This window comes from Rhynchophorus ferrugineus, unplaced genomic scaffold, assembly GCF_030347505.1.
Source record: "Rhynchophorus ferrugineus isolate W39M unplaced genomic scaffold, kcgeb_rfMv2 rfM9, whole genome shotgun sequence".
Classification (NCBI taxonomy): domain Eukaryota; kingdom Metazoa; phylum Arthropoda; class Insecta; order Coleoptera; family Curculionidae; genus Rhynchophorus; species Rhynchophorus ferrugineus.
The window spans coordinates 38,402,915-38,421,730 of NW_027472588.1; the positions used below are offsets into that span (position 1 = coordinate 38,402,915).

Consider the following 18,816-nt stretch of genomic DNA (forward strand, 5'->3'; position numbering starts at 1 on the left):
AATTTCACAAATTTATAATTACAACTTTAAAAATACTGTTTTTATATTTTTGCAATTTTTACAAATGTAAATATATAATTTATTGTATGATAAGTAATTTAATTTTCTATTTTTCTAATAAAACATCACTAATGATAATAATATGTTTAAATATGTGGATTGGATAGATGATAAAAGAAAAAGTGTATTTTGGAGGAGCTGGGATTTGAACCCAGGACTTTCCGCATGCGAAGCGGACACTCTACCACTGAGTTACACCCCCAGCGATTACAAGTGTGATAAGTTTTCAGTAATATAAAATTATTATCAATATAATATAAAATTCTTATGTTAAGATATTATATCCTTTTATTGAGGCATGAAATTGGAAGCAGACAAAAATAATTTATTAAATCTTAACGTGTTGATTGATTAAAAACTCACAGTGCCGTATTAAGGGATTTTCTAGTCCAGAAATTTAAATAAAAGGTTTTTTTTCCATATTTTCAAAGCTTGACAGCTTTAGAACATAATTGGTTTTGGAAAGCGCCATCTAAAAATGTAATTTTAAACGCGTTTTTTCGAAACGACTTTTTCATAATATCTCAAGTTCTATTGAAGTTATTCGAAGTTACGGTAGTTTGACGTTTGTTATTTTTGACAGATGTCAAAAATAACTACGTAGGAAAAATAACGATAGTGATAATTCATATCAATCTTCAGAAATAAAAGTTATTGATTGAAGTTGTTGAGATTTGGCATTTATAAAAATATAATAGATAATAGAGGAGGATAAAGTAATTTCGGTGCAACTTTCACGATATCTCAAATTCTATTGAAGTTATTCGAAGTTACGGTAGTTTGACGTTTGTTATTTTTGACAGATGTCAAAAGAATGGAATTGAGAACTGATAAATGAGAATGAATAAGGTAAATATGATACGAAGGATATAAGGAAAGCGACATAACGTAGGTTTCGATGATATTAAATAGGGTAATCAAATAATGGAATACAGCATGCTCAATATGTTTCAATTAATACGAAAGTAGGAAAAACAACAACGATAGTGGTAATTCATATCAATCTTCACTAATAAAAGTTATTGATTGAAGTTGTTGAAATTGATTATTGATTATTTCAGTACTTTCTTATTACAATCTTTTGAGTTTTGGCATTTATAAAAATATAATAGATAATAGAGGAGGATAAAGTAATTTCAGTGCAACTTTCACGATATCTCAAATTCTATTGAAGTTATTCGAAGTTTGACGTTTGTTATTTTTGACAGATGTCAAAAAATGGAATTGAGAACTGACAAATGAGAATGAATAAGGTAAATATGACACGAAGGATATAAGGAAATCGACATAATGTGGGTTTAGATGATATTGAGTAGGGTAATCAAATAATGGAATACAACATGCTCAATATGTTTGAATTAATACGAAAGTAGGAAAAACAACAACGATAGTGGTAATTCATAGTTATTGATTGAAGTTGTTGAAATTGATTATTGATTATTTCAGTACTTTCTTGTAATAGTCTTTTGATTTTGGCATTTAAAAAAATATAATAGATAATAGACGAGGATAAAGTAATTTCGGTGCAACTTTCACGATATCTCAAGTTCTATTGAAGTTATTCGAAGTTACGGTAGTTTAACGTTTGTTAATTTTGACAGATGTCAAAAAAATTGAATTATTAGTTAAATATTAGAAAAACAACAACGATAGTGGTAATTCATATCAATCTTCACTAATAAAAGTTATTCAAGTTGTTGAAATTGATTATTGATTATTTCAATACTTTCTTGTAACAATCTTTTGAGTTTTGGCATTTATAAAAATATAATAGATAACAAAGGAGGGCAAAGGAATTTCGGTTTAAACAGTGGGAGACTTCCAGCAGTCATTCGGTAAACTTCGACGTTTTCTGCACCCGACGTTTTGCGATGTTGCAATTTACAAGTGATTGATTTTTTATCTAGTGCATCATCGTCTTTTTATATCCGATATAAAGCAATTATTTATATTCTTTATTTTCCGTATTGTCTGTTACCTTCAGCTTATCGTTGTTTTACATGTACGGTTATGTTACTCGAGTTTATTAATTAATTTTTTATATTAGAAGTGGGGTTAAGAAGTTGTTGATTCGATATTTTCAAAATTAAATATATTTTTTGAAGATGCAATCGGTACCAATAAATTTTTTATATCGAACTTTTTTATATTATATTATATATATTATTAGGGGATATTTTAGGTTTATTATAAATTCAAGAAAAAATATTTTTTATATAATACGTTCTTGAAATATACATGTAGTTTACAGGAAATGGCAAATTTTTATATCGTATCTCTACATTTTTACAGCAATTTTATTTCATAATATTGTATACTTCACAAGTAATATTTTCGATATAAGTATGTGTCTTACCTACTGCGTCTGTTACACTAGACGTTTCCTTGCAAGTCAGGAATAAGGAGTAGAAGTTAACCATCACCACTCCACCGTTGAGTGCCAACTTGCGAAGAGTTTCATCTGGAACATTGCGTGTTGTATTACACAACGCATGTGCCGATGAATGACTGAATATCACTGGAGCCTTGGATACTTCCAGAGCGTCCCTCATCGTTCCCACGGAAACGTGGGATAGATCCACGATCATCCCTAGACGGTTCATTTCTTTTATTACAGCCTAAAAAAGACATAGATATTTAGAAATTATGAAAGGATTGGGTGCTGGTTGGTGAAAAGCGAAGAATTAACGTAGATCACTGTTAAATGTGATTATCTTGACATTTCTATACGTAAAAAATTGTTTTTCATTCAGTATTATTGAGTTGTTCACTGTATAAAGGTGCTAATTCGACATTCACTACTTGAATCTTGAACGATTTGAAGATGATGATTTTGGTTTTAATGATAAATAACGTAAAGGTAGTCAAAACGATACAGCGGTTTTATCATCACACGAAGATCCAATATCAGCCACAAGAAACCTCCAACTTTATCTTAATGAAGTCGAATTGTGGTTGAAAACGTGGCGTATCAAAGGAAATGGGATAAAATATACCCATGTAACATTCACCCTTTGTAGAAGAACATGTCCGTCAGTAAAATTGAATAATCATGAACTTCCGCAAGCAGACAATGTTAAGTATCCGGGAATGCATTTTGATCGACGTTTGACATGGAAAAAACATATAGTGATAGGCTGATAGGGCGTAAATCTAAATTATCATTAGATAACAAGCTTTTGCTGTATAAGTCAATGCTTAGGCCCATTTGGACCTATGGTGTCGAATTGCGGGGTACAACTAGCAAATCTAACATAGCTATCCTCCAGAGGTTCCAGAATAAAGTGTTGCGAGTCATCGTCGATGCCCCAATTACGTCTCCAACAAAGTGATTCAGTGCGATATCCCTCTCGAACCCATAACGAGTGTGATTCGAAATGTTAGTGTGAAATACTCTGAAAGACTATTAGTGCATCCCAATACACTTGCCAAACAGTTAAATGTGCGCGATGACCGTATAGTGCATAGGCTCAAACATAAACTACCATACGAACTAATTAATAGACACATAGAGTGAGACTTAATAATCTCTAGAATAATTTAGAATAGTCTTTAGAATAAGTTAGGATAGACCTTAAAATATGTTAGAATGGTATCTAGAATAAGATATAGATTATAAGTTGTACAGCAGATCACTTACTTAAGCGATCTTCCACATGTCAGGATAGTTATATTATATAACGGAAATCATATAATAATACTTATTGCCCACGAGCGATTGTTGAAGTTCTAAGAAATTAATTTAAAAAAAGACGGTCAGAAAAGATCTAAAAACCAAATCAAATGCCAAAGGACTTCTGGGCAGCTTTGCATTTGATCCAAAGGGAGAAATACGGTTATTACACGAACTGGCTAAGAAAAATATTTAACCTTTTCAACATTGCGGTTTCATTGCTTGCCAGGCAAAAAAGAATAGTTTTTAGTGTTTATTGTGATTGGCGATGAAAAGTGGCCCTACTACGATAACATTAAATGCAAAAAGTCATGGGTTACTTCAGAAGAGACATCCACATCGATGTCTAAGAGGAATATTCATGGCCATAATGTTTTGCTGAACATATAGTGGGTCTAGCAAAGTGTAGGTATAATGTGCTGCTAAAACTGAAAGAAAATGTTACTGCAGATGTCTATTCACGTCAGTTGAACAAATTGAACGACGTATTGGTACAAAAAGACCAACCTTAGGAAGTAACTGGCATAAAGTCATCCTCTTGGATTAGAACGCTTGGCCACACTTTTCAAAAGTTGTGAAGGATGCTGTTGTAACTCGAATGGTAATCACTTCATATGAAGTATAATTTTTATGCTATTTAGTTAAAATTGAAAATCATGTATTAGATATTGTTTACAACTGTTTAAATTTATTTAGCAAGTATAGGCATAAACTGAGGTCGGGTTTTGGTTGAATATTAAATATTTTATCCTAAGTAATTTTAAATTATAAGGGATTACTTACTTTGCCAAAATTCGTTAATCCCCCGTGTTCTGGCTTTTTTCCGGGCATATCGACATGGGAGCAATCAGCCCTAAATTTGAAGAAACATATATTAGACAGAACATATATGAAACATTAATTAAAGTATATAAGAGAATTTTATTAATCCCTCTTGATGTGCTATCATTGGGGTATTAAAAGGAGATAACATTTTTGGAAGTCTTTGTGTAACATGTTTATTGTTCAGACATTACTGCCAAATCATCATGGCAAGTTATATGATTGAGTAGTTCAAATATGTTAAATTTCATTTTTATACTTAGAGACTCTTTTAACCAACGAGGGCTTTTTTAAAATTATTTTTAATATTGTTACTAGTTGTTTTAAATTAACAGTTTGTCTTTGTTCGGTAAACAATTTATCAACAATTGACAATATCTATCTAGGAATGAACCTAGAAATCTAACAGGTCAATTGGTAAGTCCCCGGCCTACCATTCTAAAACATATTTTTTTGGCAAAATTAGTTTTTTTTTATTCAACATAATTCCCTACAAGGGTGATACACTGATTATAGCGACCCTCCAACTTTTGGATACTATTTTTGTAATACGAAAATTTATTCCCAGCGAGCATTCTTTTGAGATATGAGAACATGAAATAACCGCTGGGGGCCAGATCAGGAGAATACGGTGGATGAGGAAGCAATTCGAAGCCCAATTCATGGATTTTTGCCATTGTTTTCACTGACTTGTGACACGGTGAATTGTTTTGGTAAAGCAGCACTTTCTTTTTATTCAAATGCGGCCGTTTTTCGGCGATTTCGTCCTTCCAACGGTCTAATAACTCTATGCAATAGTCGCTGTTGATGGTCCTTCCTTTTTCAAGGTAGTCAATGAAAATTATTCTATGCGCATCCCAAAATACAGACGCCATAACCTTGCCAGTCGACTGTTGCGTTTTCTCACGCTTTGGAGCGGGTTCATCGTGCGCAGTCCACTCGGATGACTGTCGATTGGACTTCGGAGTGAAATGATCGAGCCATGTTTCATCCATTGTCACATATCAACGCAAAAACTCGATTTATTACGCTTGATTATCTTCAAATATTGCTCCGAATCATCGACTCGTCGTGGTTCTTGGTCAAAAGTGAGCTCGCGCGGCACCCATTTTGCACAGAGCTTTCTCATACCCAAATATTCGTGAATGATATGATGTACACGTTCAGTTGATATCTTTAGAACGTCTGCTATTTTATTCAAATTCAATTTACGGCCATTCAAAATCATTTTGTGGATTTTTAAATATTTTCGTCGGTAACAACCTGTTTTGGGCGTCTACTGCGTTTACCATCTTCGGTGCTCATTGCGCTACGTCTAAACTTAACATACCAATCCTTGATGGTTGATTTTCCTGGGGCAGTGTCCGGAAATACGGCATCAACCCAAGTTTTTGCTTCATCTATATTTTTTCCCTTCAAAAGCAATATTTTATCAACACGCGAAATTCCTTTTTGCATTTTTTTCACTATAACAAAAGTTGCTTCACTCAGAATGCTATAATTCAGAAACTAATGATCCGACAGCTGTCAAATTTATAGACGCATCTTTTGAGAGTTAGGGCTAACTAAAACACATAGGGATTTAATTCTGGTGGCGCCATCTATGCGCCAGGCCGGGAACTTTTCAATTGACCTGTTATTATTTGATAAAAAGCTGATGATGAAATATAGTTTTTTTTAAGTTTCAGTGTTCAAAGAATAAGTGATTAGTAAATGGTATACTCACCAGGGCGTGTTACATGTAGACGTAAGGGTTAAATACCTCACACCGACGTGATATAGATTCCTTAACACGGCTAAACTTCCCGCTAGTGAGTGTCCTCCTTCTACACCTATCAGTGAACACATATGGTGATTGGTGTGTGCATTTTTAATATCTAAAAAACCCCAAATTCGTTCAGTCGGGAACTAAACCCGTATATTGATTATTACCTTCACTTGAAGTACATAATACTAGACGTGGATGATATAGATCAGTAAATCTCCTAATTACATCTATTTGTTCTAACGTTAATTGGACTGCATCCTTATATTGGGAATCACATGGAACATAAGCTGCCCAAAACTGAAACAAACATAATTATTACAAATTAACGTTGTGTGATCACGGGGGAATTCGTAAACTGTCTGAAAGATGGGAACAGTGGCGGTTATCCCTTCAGGCTTCAAACTAAAATAAAATTTATAGGTTTATAGATGAAGAACATACCTAAAATGCCAACAACAAAATAGAAACATTGACGAAGATGAATAAAAATTAGCAATATATCACCAATAACCATTCGTGAAGAACCATCTTCGTGATTTCATTAACAAAAGTGCTTCGTTATTCGTTTAGAATAAATGTTAATGAGTAGTGCCCGCTGCAGTGCCTTTCTTTTTTTACTGTCGTCTGAGCCGGAAGTACTACCGTACCCACTTTAACGTCCAGACCTCGCAACTTTTGATTATTACTTGTAGCAACATGTTAATTTCTTATGAAGATATGAAAAAAAGCGATCGATTCGCGGACAGATCCAAAAGATACATCGTTCTTTCAAGGTGGAATTCGTAAATTGTCTGAAAGATGGGAAGAGTGGCGGCTATTGCTTCAAGCTTCAAACTAAAATAAAATTTATAGGTTTATAGATGAAGAACATACCTAAAATGCCAACAAAAAAATAGAAACATTGACGAAGATGAATAAAAATTAGCAATATATCACCAATAAGTTAAGGCTTCGTGAAATATATACTCGAAATATAAAGTTGAACCATTTTCGTGATTTCATTAACAAAAGTGCTCCGTTATTCGTCGTTTCGTGAAATTTTAATCACGTAAAAAAAAAAACGGGAAAATTTCAATTATAATTATCATCGTTTATTACTATTATCATTCCCCGGGAATCTCGCTGGAGTGAAATAAATTACGTCGATGTTAACAATCTCCTTAAAATACATTTTTGGTTATGGAGCTTATAAAATTAAATTTGCCACGGGATGAATCTAAATCTGATTAAGTTATAAAATATTATTAATATTTTAGGTATTTATAATGATTATTTTCGATGTAACTATAATACATCTGATGCAAATCAACTTTTCTCATTGCTTGAGTTAATAACTAAGGCAGTATCGAACTCTCATTATATTAAAATACTCACGTAAGTTTACTCAGGAGGCCACGTGTTCGATTCCCAGCGGGGACCACGACTTTTTATTATAATTATAGCTTAGTTAGAACATGTGACAAGTTACCTAGGCTAAGTACCGAAACCTGGGGCCTGAAACGTTGCTTATTTTCAATCATTGTCTCTTTATTCCTATTGTTCCTTATACTAATCACTACATAGTATAAAACAAAGTCGCCTTTTCTATCCCTATATCCCTATGTGCGCTTAAATCTTTAAAACTACGCAACGGATTTTGATGCGGTTTTTTTCAATAGATAGAGTGATTCAAGAGGAAGGTTTATATGTATAATACATGCATAATATACTAAGGCAACATTGCTAATTTTAGAGGTTTCTAACGTGATGTCGTAAATTAACCTATTTTTTTAGGCTTATTTAGCAATTAGCAAAAACGCTGCCTAACCCTACGAGTTAGATCAAATTAATGTACTACAGTATTGTACACCATAAAAAGGTCTACAAAAAAGTCCGCGATGGTATATGTTTATCTTTTAGGGATAACCCACATTAACCATTTTTATTGTTTACTTTTTACGTGAGAAAATGGCTTATTTACGAAGCTATTTTAAGCAATACGGCATTAATCCTTATCGAATTAAGTACCTTAAATACAGTGTGCAATTAATATAGATCAATATGGTTCCTTACAGCATGTAAATTAAACAAATATTTTCGGAGATATTACAAATTTAAAATTTGCGTTTAAAAATGTGTAATGTAATAAAAATTGTATGAATTTAGATATTCCAAAGATAGCAGGAAATCTTCATAGTAAGTATAGGGGAAGAGGAATTGTTTTACTCCAAATTTAATGCGTGCAGGCCAAGGGCAGTAATGAATGAACCAAAAATACTGGATCGATTTTAATCATGTTTTCATTGAGTGACATAGGCATATATATTTTATGCCCGTGCAAAGTCGGAGCGGGCCGCTATGTTTTTATATACAACGTTCATATTTTTTCTGTAGTGTATTTAATTTAGTATCAGCATTGCACCCGTGCGAAGCCGGGGCGGGTCGCTAGTACTTAATAAAAAACTACATAATTTATTCAGTAAACATGTAACACTAAAGAGAGAAAAATAAACTATTTTTAACAAAAAAATGGAACCCAAAAAAAACGTTTTAGAATAAAATATGTATCAAATATCAAATATCGTTAAAATAACTAAATAAAAATAAACAAAAACCTTATTTAACCTAAGTACTACACCTATTTTATATTCTACTATATACACAATTTAGCTTAATACCTACCTAAACCAATTCTCGTCTATTCTAAACGTATTAACGTCGATTAAACAAGTAAATAGAACATTTTCCGTGTGCTAATGTCAAAATTTCCAATAACGATACTTTCCAGTTCGTCCTCGTAAATGTCGCCGACCAAAATATTCATTGAAAAACTCGTTACATCAGGTTTGTCATCAAACTTTTATCGTCATCAACGCGAGAACGGAACAAGACAAACGGACTCCTTGAGATATCCATAAATATAACATCAGTTTCTTTTAGGCCCTTTGCCGTTTATGTTTGCGCATTGTCTGAAGGGCTGCGTTAATGATAAAAAATTCCACCGCCGTAATTACGGCTTCGGGGAGCGACAAAGGTGCCCCGGGGTCAGGGCTCTGTGGAGAGGTTAAATGGCTTGCGGGAGTCCGTAGTAAAACACTTCAAACAGAGAACAAATTAATTGATTCATTAAAATGTACGATGTTTGCACGCCGTTGTTTTATGGAAGGATATTAATACTAGCTTCGTTGGCAATCGGTAGTAGGTCATCAAAAATTATTCCGTTATTTGTGATATAGTATATTTATTTGTACTACTGATGGCCCAGTGGTTGAAATTCAATCTTATTGATGTTTGGATTGGATGACGACATGATGATTACATTAGATCTGCTTAGTACAATCTTAATTTACAAATTCATTGATTTCTATTGTTGTGTTGAATTTGCATTAATACAAAGCTACTATCTTCTGACAAGTGACAATATAAATAATTGTGCACAAGTTTGGAAAATAAAAATTAACGAAAGTAAATCTGTGCTGTTCACCTACAATCAGACCGTACACACACCAATAACATTAAATAATATTATCATTCCATATAGCAACAACGCTAAATATTTCAGAATGAGTTTTGATGCAAAACTTTGCCGGAAGGAACATATAAAGAATAAACCAAAATAATTGAAATATAGGAAAATGTATTGGTTAATTGGAGGAAAATTACAATTATCAGTATATAATAAATTGCTATTATATAAGCAAATACTGAAACCTATATGGACATACTGAGTTAAATTATGGGGATATTCTGCAAAGAGTAATATAAACAAATTACAAATTTTTCAGAACAAAGTCCTGAGAAGTATTGTGGGTGCACCCAAATACTACAGGACTGACTACCTACATCGAGACATTCAGATACCCACAATCAGTCAAATTATAATAAAATTTATAGGTTTATAGATGAAGAACATACATAAAATGCCAACAAGAAAATAGAAACATTGACGAAGATTAATAAAAATTAGCAATATATCACCAATAACCATTCGTGAAGAACCATCTTCGTGATTTCATTAACAAAAGTGCTCCGTTATTCGTTTAGAATAAATGCTAATGAGCAGTGCCCGCTGCAGTGCCTTTCTTTTTTTACTGTCGTCTGAGTGGGAAGTACTACCGTACCCACTTTATCCTCCAGACCTCGCAACTTCTGATTATTACTTGTAGCAACATGTGAGTGCTCACCTGCCTGAGGAGTGCTTAATTTCTTATGAAGATACGAAAAAAAAGCGATCGATTCGTGGACAGACCCAAAAGATACATCGTTCTTTCAAGGTGGAATTCGTAAATTGTCTGAAAGATGGGAAGAGTGGCGGCTATTGCTTCAAGCTTCAAACTAAAATAAAATTTATAGGTTTATAGATGAAGAACATACATAAAATGCCAACAAAAAAATAGAAACATTGACGAAGATGAATAAAAATTAGCAATATATCACCAATAAGTTAAGGCATCGTGAAATATATACTCGAAACATAAAGTTGAACCATCTTCGTGATTTCATTAACAAAAGTGCTCCGTTATTCGTCGTTTCGTGAAATTTTAAAAGTTCAACATATAAAGAATAAACGAAAATAATTGAAATATAGGAAAATATGTTGGGTAATTGGAAGAAAATCACAATTATCAGTACATAATAAATTACTATTATATAAGCAAATACTGAAACCTATATGGACATACGGAGTTCAATTATGGGGATGTTCTGCAAAGAGTAACATAAACAAATTACAAATTTTTCAGAACAAAGTCCTGAGAAGTATTGTGGGTGCACCCAAATACTACAGGACTGACTATCTAAAACGAGACCTTCAGATACCCACAATCAGTCAAGAAATCAAGAGAATTGTAAGGGGACATAAAGAAAGATTTCATTCTCATGAGAATACTGAAGTATTACAGCTTCTGGATACTACCAGAGCAGGACACACACTCAAAAGAATCAAACCATCTGATCTTGCGTAGTGTTGTGTAGTGAGGTGCATATAATAAAAAATACAGCAGTGACATGTATAAATATTATTTCACCAGAGACTGACATAGGACCGATGAGTCTCCTAGTTATATACCTAGATTTAAGTTATCATAAAGACAAATTGTAGGTTAGTCGGAAACGACTAGTAACAATGTAAAAATTAAATAAAAATAATGAAAAAAAAATCGCATATCCATTAGATTTCGAGGTCATCGTGCAGCTCTTCGTTGGTTCTGTAGCGATAAGCATTGGTAATTAATCGTAGAACTTTATTTTGGCTGGGTTGGATTACTAGTTGGTTTGATGTTTTAGTGCAACTCTATATTTGCACACCACAAGTTCAAATTAGCTTTATGATTGGCTGATAAATCAACCTCTTTGATTTTAGGTCAATTTGGGAGTATCTTCCAACTAATTAGTAGAGTTGCTTGAATTTTAATCTAATCTGCTCTGCTTTTTGCCTAACATAATATTTCCAATTTAATCTTCCATCGAGATGGTTCTGTTTGAGAAATCGAGCATCCGTCAAGTGATATAATTAGGTCTTTGTCATTTCGCAGCAACGCAAAATTAACATGGATAGATTTGGAGCTATTAAGCTGTATTTTCGAGTCTCTAGTCCAATTGTATATTTCGTTGACTGTTACTTACTTCTTATACACCCTTAGGCAGAGATGTGTATTTCGCCATGATAACTGTGTCTTCAACAAATATTCCAAGTACTGTTTCTTTTTTTGTTGAGATTTCAGCAGTGTGGAGCAGATATAGCAGATGTCCCAAGACAATACCCTAGAGAACTCCAGTCGAAATAGGTTTAATTGTCAAGAACGCCCCTACATGATCCCACACCCGTTCAAAATTGACTTTACAATAAACTCTGTGCACCCGTATAGATGGGTTTCAAACAGCCACGCGTTGTTGTTTACGAGAGTTGTGGTTATGAAATAATTATTAGGTTAATTCTTGTGTTTACAAAAGTTTGTTGAGGTAATATAATTATTTATTATTTAGTAAAGAAAATTAGCAGCAGACAATACAAAAATTACTTTATAACGTATTAATTATTAGTAAAATTTTAGTTAGCGTATAGTTTAAACTAGATACATCTACGGGAACTAGGTGACAAGGGCTCTCATGGCATGTTACAAAGAACGTTCAAGGCAAAGGGAAAATAAAAACATCTGGAACCAAGAGCGCCAATGAAAGAAAAAATAGGAAAAATTATTAATGTGGCAGAAGGTAATCTGAGGTAATGAAGATGAATTTTTCAATTATTTGAATTTTACTAATGTATTACTTTATGGTAAGTAAGATAATTAATTACTTTGGACTAGAGCTAATATTAGTTAATTAACAAGTGTCAATGATAACAAAAAAAAAATTACATTATACATCTTAGTATATATTACATCATATATATATATATATATATATATATATATATATATATATATATATATAATTAGTATTATAATTATATATCTTAGCTTTTTTCTGGAGAATATCTGAAAATGTGCATTCTATTTTGTTGGTTTTAACGTTTTACTTCCCCGTTCAATATTACAAAACGTCTTCTTTTAAAACTAATTTAAAATTTTCAAGATGCGTTAGGACGTCATACGAAACATATTTTCCCTTGCTAGGTTTCCTCGCCATCCCGCGAGGCTTATTACGCCATGAGGCAACTGAAATTGAGAGACCAAGCCTGAAGTAAGCGCTGTATGGAAACTTTAAATTACTTATCTCTCAATATTCTTAATATATCGGAAATTTACGTTTATATCAGGTAGACTTAGAACAAATTTACCTTTTATATATTATATCACACTGTTTTTACAGTATAGTAGTTCGATTAGTTGATAAAACTAACCTGAGAGTTCAGTCTGATGTCAAGTATAATGATATAGTTAATTATATAGTTAAGTTAGTATATAGATATAGTTGAAGCAAAAACTTGGCTTAATGCCGAGTTTCCGTACACCGTCCCAGGAAAATCAACCATCGAGGATCGGTATACTAAGTTTAGACGTGGTGAAACGAGCACCGAAGACGGTAAACGCAGTGGACGCCCAAAGGAGGTTGTTAGCGACGAAAACATTTAAAAAATTCACAAAATGATTTTGAGTGCCTGTAAATTGAAATTGAATGAAATAGCAGACACTCTAAAGATATCAACTAAACGTGCACATCATATCATTCACGAATATTTTGATATGAGAAAGCTCTGCGCAAAATGGGTGCCGCGCGAGCTCATTTTTGACTAAAAACAACGAATTGATGATTCGGAGCAGTGCCGAAAGAGTCAAATGGCCGAAAAACGGCCGCATTTGAAGAAAAAGAAAGTGCTGCTTCACCAAGACAATGTACTGTTCGAATTGCTTACTCATCCACCGTATTCTCCAGATCTGGCCCCCAGAGACTATTTGCTGTTCTCAGATCTCAAAATAATGCTCGTTGGGAAGAAATTTTCGTCGAATGAAGAGATGATCGCCAAAAATGAGGTCTATTTTGAAGCAAATGATAAATCGTACTACAAAAATGGTATCGAAAAGTTGGAGGGTCTCTATACTCAGTATCACCCTTGAATGGAATTATGTCGAATAAAAAAAAATTTTGCACAAAAAAATTTGTTTTACTATGGTAGGCCAGGACTTTCCAATTGACCTGTTACTTTTAGCAAATATCATTCAACGGTCCCAAAATAAATTGGTATGTCGGTGCTTCGTACTACGTATCTAATGAAATAATATAGAGTGATGTCTCTGTAATTGTTAAGTGCTTCGAAAGAATGTCACAAAACCCCAATGGGCTTACCAGTTCGTTAAATGTCAGTGATAACGGTGATGTGTGAGAACTTAAAGGTTTATTGGCATCCGATCTGATGTAATATTTAGAATAAGATAGTTTACTTAGGTGATCACTTATTGAACTGATCTTCTATATGCCATGGATACAATAATTGTGATAAGACATACTGCTTTTTGGGTAGACTGTTGAATTATTAGACTACTAAAAAAAACGTCTGTGTAATTGTTAACTGCTTCGAAAGAATGTCACAAAACCCCAATGGGCTTACCAGTTAGTTAAATGTCAGTGATAACGGTGATGTGTGAGAACTTAAAGGTTTATTGGCATCCGATCTGATGTAATATTTAGAATAAGATAGTTTACTTAGGTGATCTCTTATTGAACTGATCTTCCATTTGCCATGGATACAATAATTGTGATAAGACATACTGCTTTTTGGGTAGACTGTTGAATTATTAGACTACTAAAAAAAACGTCTCTGTAATTGTTAACTGCTTCGAAAGAATGTCACAAAACCTTAATGGGCTTACCAGTTAGTTAAATGTCAGTGATAACGGTGAAGTGTGAGAACTTAAAGGTTTATTGGCATCCGATCTGATGTAATATTTAGAATAAGATAGTTTACTTAGGTGATCACTTATTGAACTGATCTTCTATATGCCATTGATATAATAATTGTGATAAGACATACTGCTTTTTGGGTAGACTGTTGAACTATTAGACACTAAAAAACACGTCGTTGTTCGTAAAAAAATGAACGTCTTTTCACGTTATGTATCAATTTTGAGTTAATGAGCTTATAATAGTCATTTTTATCATAATTTTGTAAACATTAAAATAAAATTGTATAAATGAATATACAATACAGTAGCGTATCTACGGGAAGTTGAATATATATCATCCATGTAAGAATTTTACGAAACATATCTGGGAATAACGCGACCTATCCGAACACAACAACACAGTTCAAATTTTAGATGTTCATACCGAAGCGAACAATCAAAACAAAAAACCGCTCCGACTGTTTACGCTGATATTTCTTGATAACCTATTTTTCTATGACACCGCCGCTGTACAAAAAGTATTACTGGAGCGTCGGACGACAAAAGGGGCTAGAATTGCTTCGGCTTCCGACAAAAGCACAGCGCCAAACGCGATGTCCAGGAAAAGGGCTGGCAAAAACCGTACGGCACATTCTTTTATTATCGCTTGAGAAGTTCCAACGAAAATATTTTTAGAGAACTGCCGAAATATTTTGGCTGGTTGGCCGTACGTTTTAAAATTCTTTTATTCTTTCCATTTTTTTTGGGAATAACTATTGATATCCAACGTTCCGTTAACGAAGTTTAGTCTAGAATGGTCGCGAAATTTACCTGATGGCCTAATAGATATAATCTATCCAAAGAAGCAGCGAACATACGTCACCAAGATGTTTAATGTATAGCCTGCCGCAATTTGTAAATTCGTTTTAGAATCAGAGACTATATTCCTTTTCATTTTATTCGAGTTAAAAAAAGATACAACGCTGTCTGATACATTCGAATACATAAACGAATGAAACTGTAAAAGTCAAATGTCTGCAAAATTCTTCAAATTATTAATTATAACAACTACTATAAACCGGTAAACGTTGTTTTAACGCTTTGCTTGTTTTGATAAACTTCAAATCGCTTCGTATTATTACTCTGATTGCAAATGCCGAAGCTAGACAGAACATATTGCGTTTCTAATCAGCTACTTCGAACAGGAACGAAATAATGGAGGTCTCCTCTGGCTCCTTGTAAGATTCGATAGAGATGATATGAAATATGGTCCTTGAGGCATGTAGAACTTTGTACACTATTGGGTAATATTGTATTTAAATGGTGTAAAGATAACCCACGAATAGGTCTAATAAGTAACATCCAGACATTGCTTTTAAAATAATAAAATTTTCAGAAATCATATAATAAAATCAAAGAAGACTTGTTATTTCAACTTGAGTATTTAGATGAGACGTCGTTATTTTAGAGTGGGACATTGGGCCACACTTGTCGTATGATTACAAAAAGTCTTAAGACAATAAAAGTTGATGGAAAACTTTAGAATAACAATTGATTAGGTACTATAAGTCGTAACATTTACTAATAATTCATTGCAGATATATTGTTCTTGTTCTTCTAAGAACTGTTGAGTTGAAATGGTTAATAACACCTAGACACATTGAAGAGGAAACAGCTTAATTATTCACTTGAAGTAAACTTTCTGAACATGATACTATGATTCGTTGCTAACAACTTGCAAGACAGGGTGATGAGAGTGGAAACAACTAAAGATGAGTATATAATTAATATACAATAACTATAAATATTATTGTAGATTGTGAAAGATTTGTTCAGAATATACATGAGCATTTGGTTAAATGCGTCATCAATTCAGATGACGTGAGTCCACTGTTTTATTGAACGGACTATAGTATGTCTTTGCTGAAAAAATGTCAATCAAGGATGTGTAATAAGCTAACAGGTCAATTGAAAAGTCCTCGGCCTGACACATGGATGGCGCTACTAGAATTAAATCCACATGTTTTTTAGTTAGTCCTAAACCTCAAAAGGTACGTGTATAAATTTGACAGCTGTCGGATCATTAGTTTGTGAATTATAACATTTTGAGTGAAGCAACTTTTGTTATTGTGAAAAAAAATGGATAAAAAGGAATTTCGGGTGTTGATAAAATATTGCTTTTTGAAGGAAAAAATACAGTTGAAGCAAAAACGTGGCTTGATGCCGAGTTTCCGGACATTGCCCCAGGAAAATCAACCATCAAGGATTGGTGTGCTAAGTTTAGACGTGGTGAAATGAGCACCAGATCCAGTGAAAGCAGTGGATGCCAAAAAGAGGTTGTTACCGACGAAAATATTTAAAAAATCCACAAAATGATTTTGAATGACCGTATATTGAAATTGAATGAAATAGCAGACACTCTAAAGATATCAACTGAACGTGTACATCATATCATTCACGAATATTTGGGTATGACAAAGCTCTATGCAAAGTGGGTGCCGCGCGAGCACACTTTTGACCAAAAATAACGACGGGTTGATTATTCGGAGCAGTATTTGAAGATGATCAAGCGTAGTAAACCCGAGCTTTTACGCTGATATGTGACAATGGATGAAATATGGCTCCATAATTTCATTCCGAAGTCCAATCGACAGTGATCCGGGTGAATTGCACCGTATTATCCGGATCAGGCCCCCAGCGACTATTTCCTGTTATCAGATCTCAAAAGAATGCTCGTTGGGAAGAAATGTTCTTCGAATGAAGAGATGATCGCCGAAACTGAGCCCTATTTTGAAGCAAAGCACAAATCGTACTACAAAAATGGTATCGAAAAGTTGGAGGGTCGCTATAATCGGTGTATCAGGACTTATGTTGAACAAAAAAACTAATTTTGCCAATAAAATGTGTTTTACTACGGTAGGCCGGGGATTTTTCAATTGACCTGTTCGTCAACAAGATGATAATATGAACAATAATAGAACCCAGTGTGTTATCAACATCTTTATAACTTCACTCAAACAGCTCATTACTAAAAGTATAAAATCTCAACCCAACCCCTTGGGAGCATTCCGACATCTAAATTGCTTTACTGGCAGTTTATTAAACATCCGCGACGCATCTCGAGCCCTCAAACTTCCCCGCATTTTCCATCACCGTCGACATTCGCGCATAAATTGATATTTTTATATTTGTCGGACCGCTAAATATATCAAAAATTATAAACTCGCTAACGCTACTCGGTCCGCTATCTCGCGCGGCGTGGAGACGTTTTTCATCGGTTATCTGCCTCGGAACGATGAAAACGTTTGTGTCGTTATCGCGGACGCAATCTTAATTTTGTTTGGCAATGTCGCCGGCATCCCTGGGCGCGAAATAATGGAGCGAAAGCGTCGGGAATAGCTTTTTAAAATTGAAAAGTTACCGATAGAATATTGGCTTTCCAGTGCAGTTCTGAACGGGCTGCAGGAATTATTACTTACTTGGTTTCTATTAAAACGTGGCCGTTCCAGACGAGAGGAGATATTTGTTAAGTGAACCATGGGGCTCGTTATTTTTAAATTTAATTAAAAGGGACGCCAGTCGATGGGGTCGAAGAAAGCCATTTTCAAGATTGAAATGAAACTCGCACTTAGTCGTTTTTGCATTTTGCAATATATAACATTCGTTTAGTATAAATACAGTTTGCTGGGATTACATTATTTATTGAAATAATGATAATTCTGACTAAAACTGACTGTTGTTTATATTTTAGTTACTTACGTAATATATATATATATATATATATATATATATATATATATATATATATATATATAGCTGGACTATCAAATGAATATCTTGATATCCGTAATGGTATAGTATATTGCTATCACATATATATTTCCATCACAAACATCATTAAAGCAATTGAATGTTGTCTTAATACAAGAATAGAACAATATTGTAATGATGGCTCAATAACTTATTAATTAATAAATATTTTGTCGAACAGAAGGCAACAGAAGTTACTATATAGTAACAGGTCAGTTGAAAGCCAGCCCAGCCTGACACATAGATGGCTCTTCTAGAATTAAATCCATATGTTTTTTAGTTAGCCCTAACCCTCAAAAGATGCGTGTATAAATTTGACAGCTGTCGGATCATTAGTTTGTGAATTATAGCATGTTGAGTGAAGCAACTTTTGTTATTGC

The 18,816-nt window shown here is 33.6% G+C and overlaps 1 protein-coding gene and 1 non-coding gene across 2 annotated transcripts in view; both read right to left on the reverse strand.

Moving 5' to 3' along the window:
• Nucleotides 1-18,816, reverse strand: part of LOC143202883 (uncharacterized) — a 543,964-nt gene that overhangs the window by 2,864 nt on the left and 522,284 nt on the right. The window contains exons 8-11 of the mRNA XM_076414869.1: nt 6,488-6,620; nt 6,282-6,432; nt 4,517-4,586; nt 2,417-2,678 (exon numbers count right to left, since the gene is read on the reverse strand). Coding sequence (XP_076270984.1) covers nt 2,417-2,678; nt 4,517-4,586; nt 6,282-6,432; nt 6,488-6,620 — 616 coding nt within the window. The remainder of the gene's footprint in view (nt 1-2,416; nt 2,679-4,516; nt 4,587-6,281; nt 6,433-6,487; nt 6,621-18,816) is intronic.
• Nucleotides 191-262, reverse strand: TRNAA-CGC (transfer RNA alanine (anticodon CGC)). The gene has a single exon. It is a non-coding gene; the product is annotated as a tRNA-Ala (tRNA).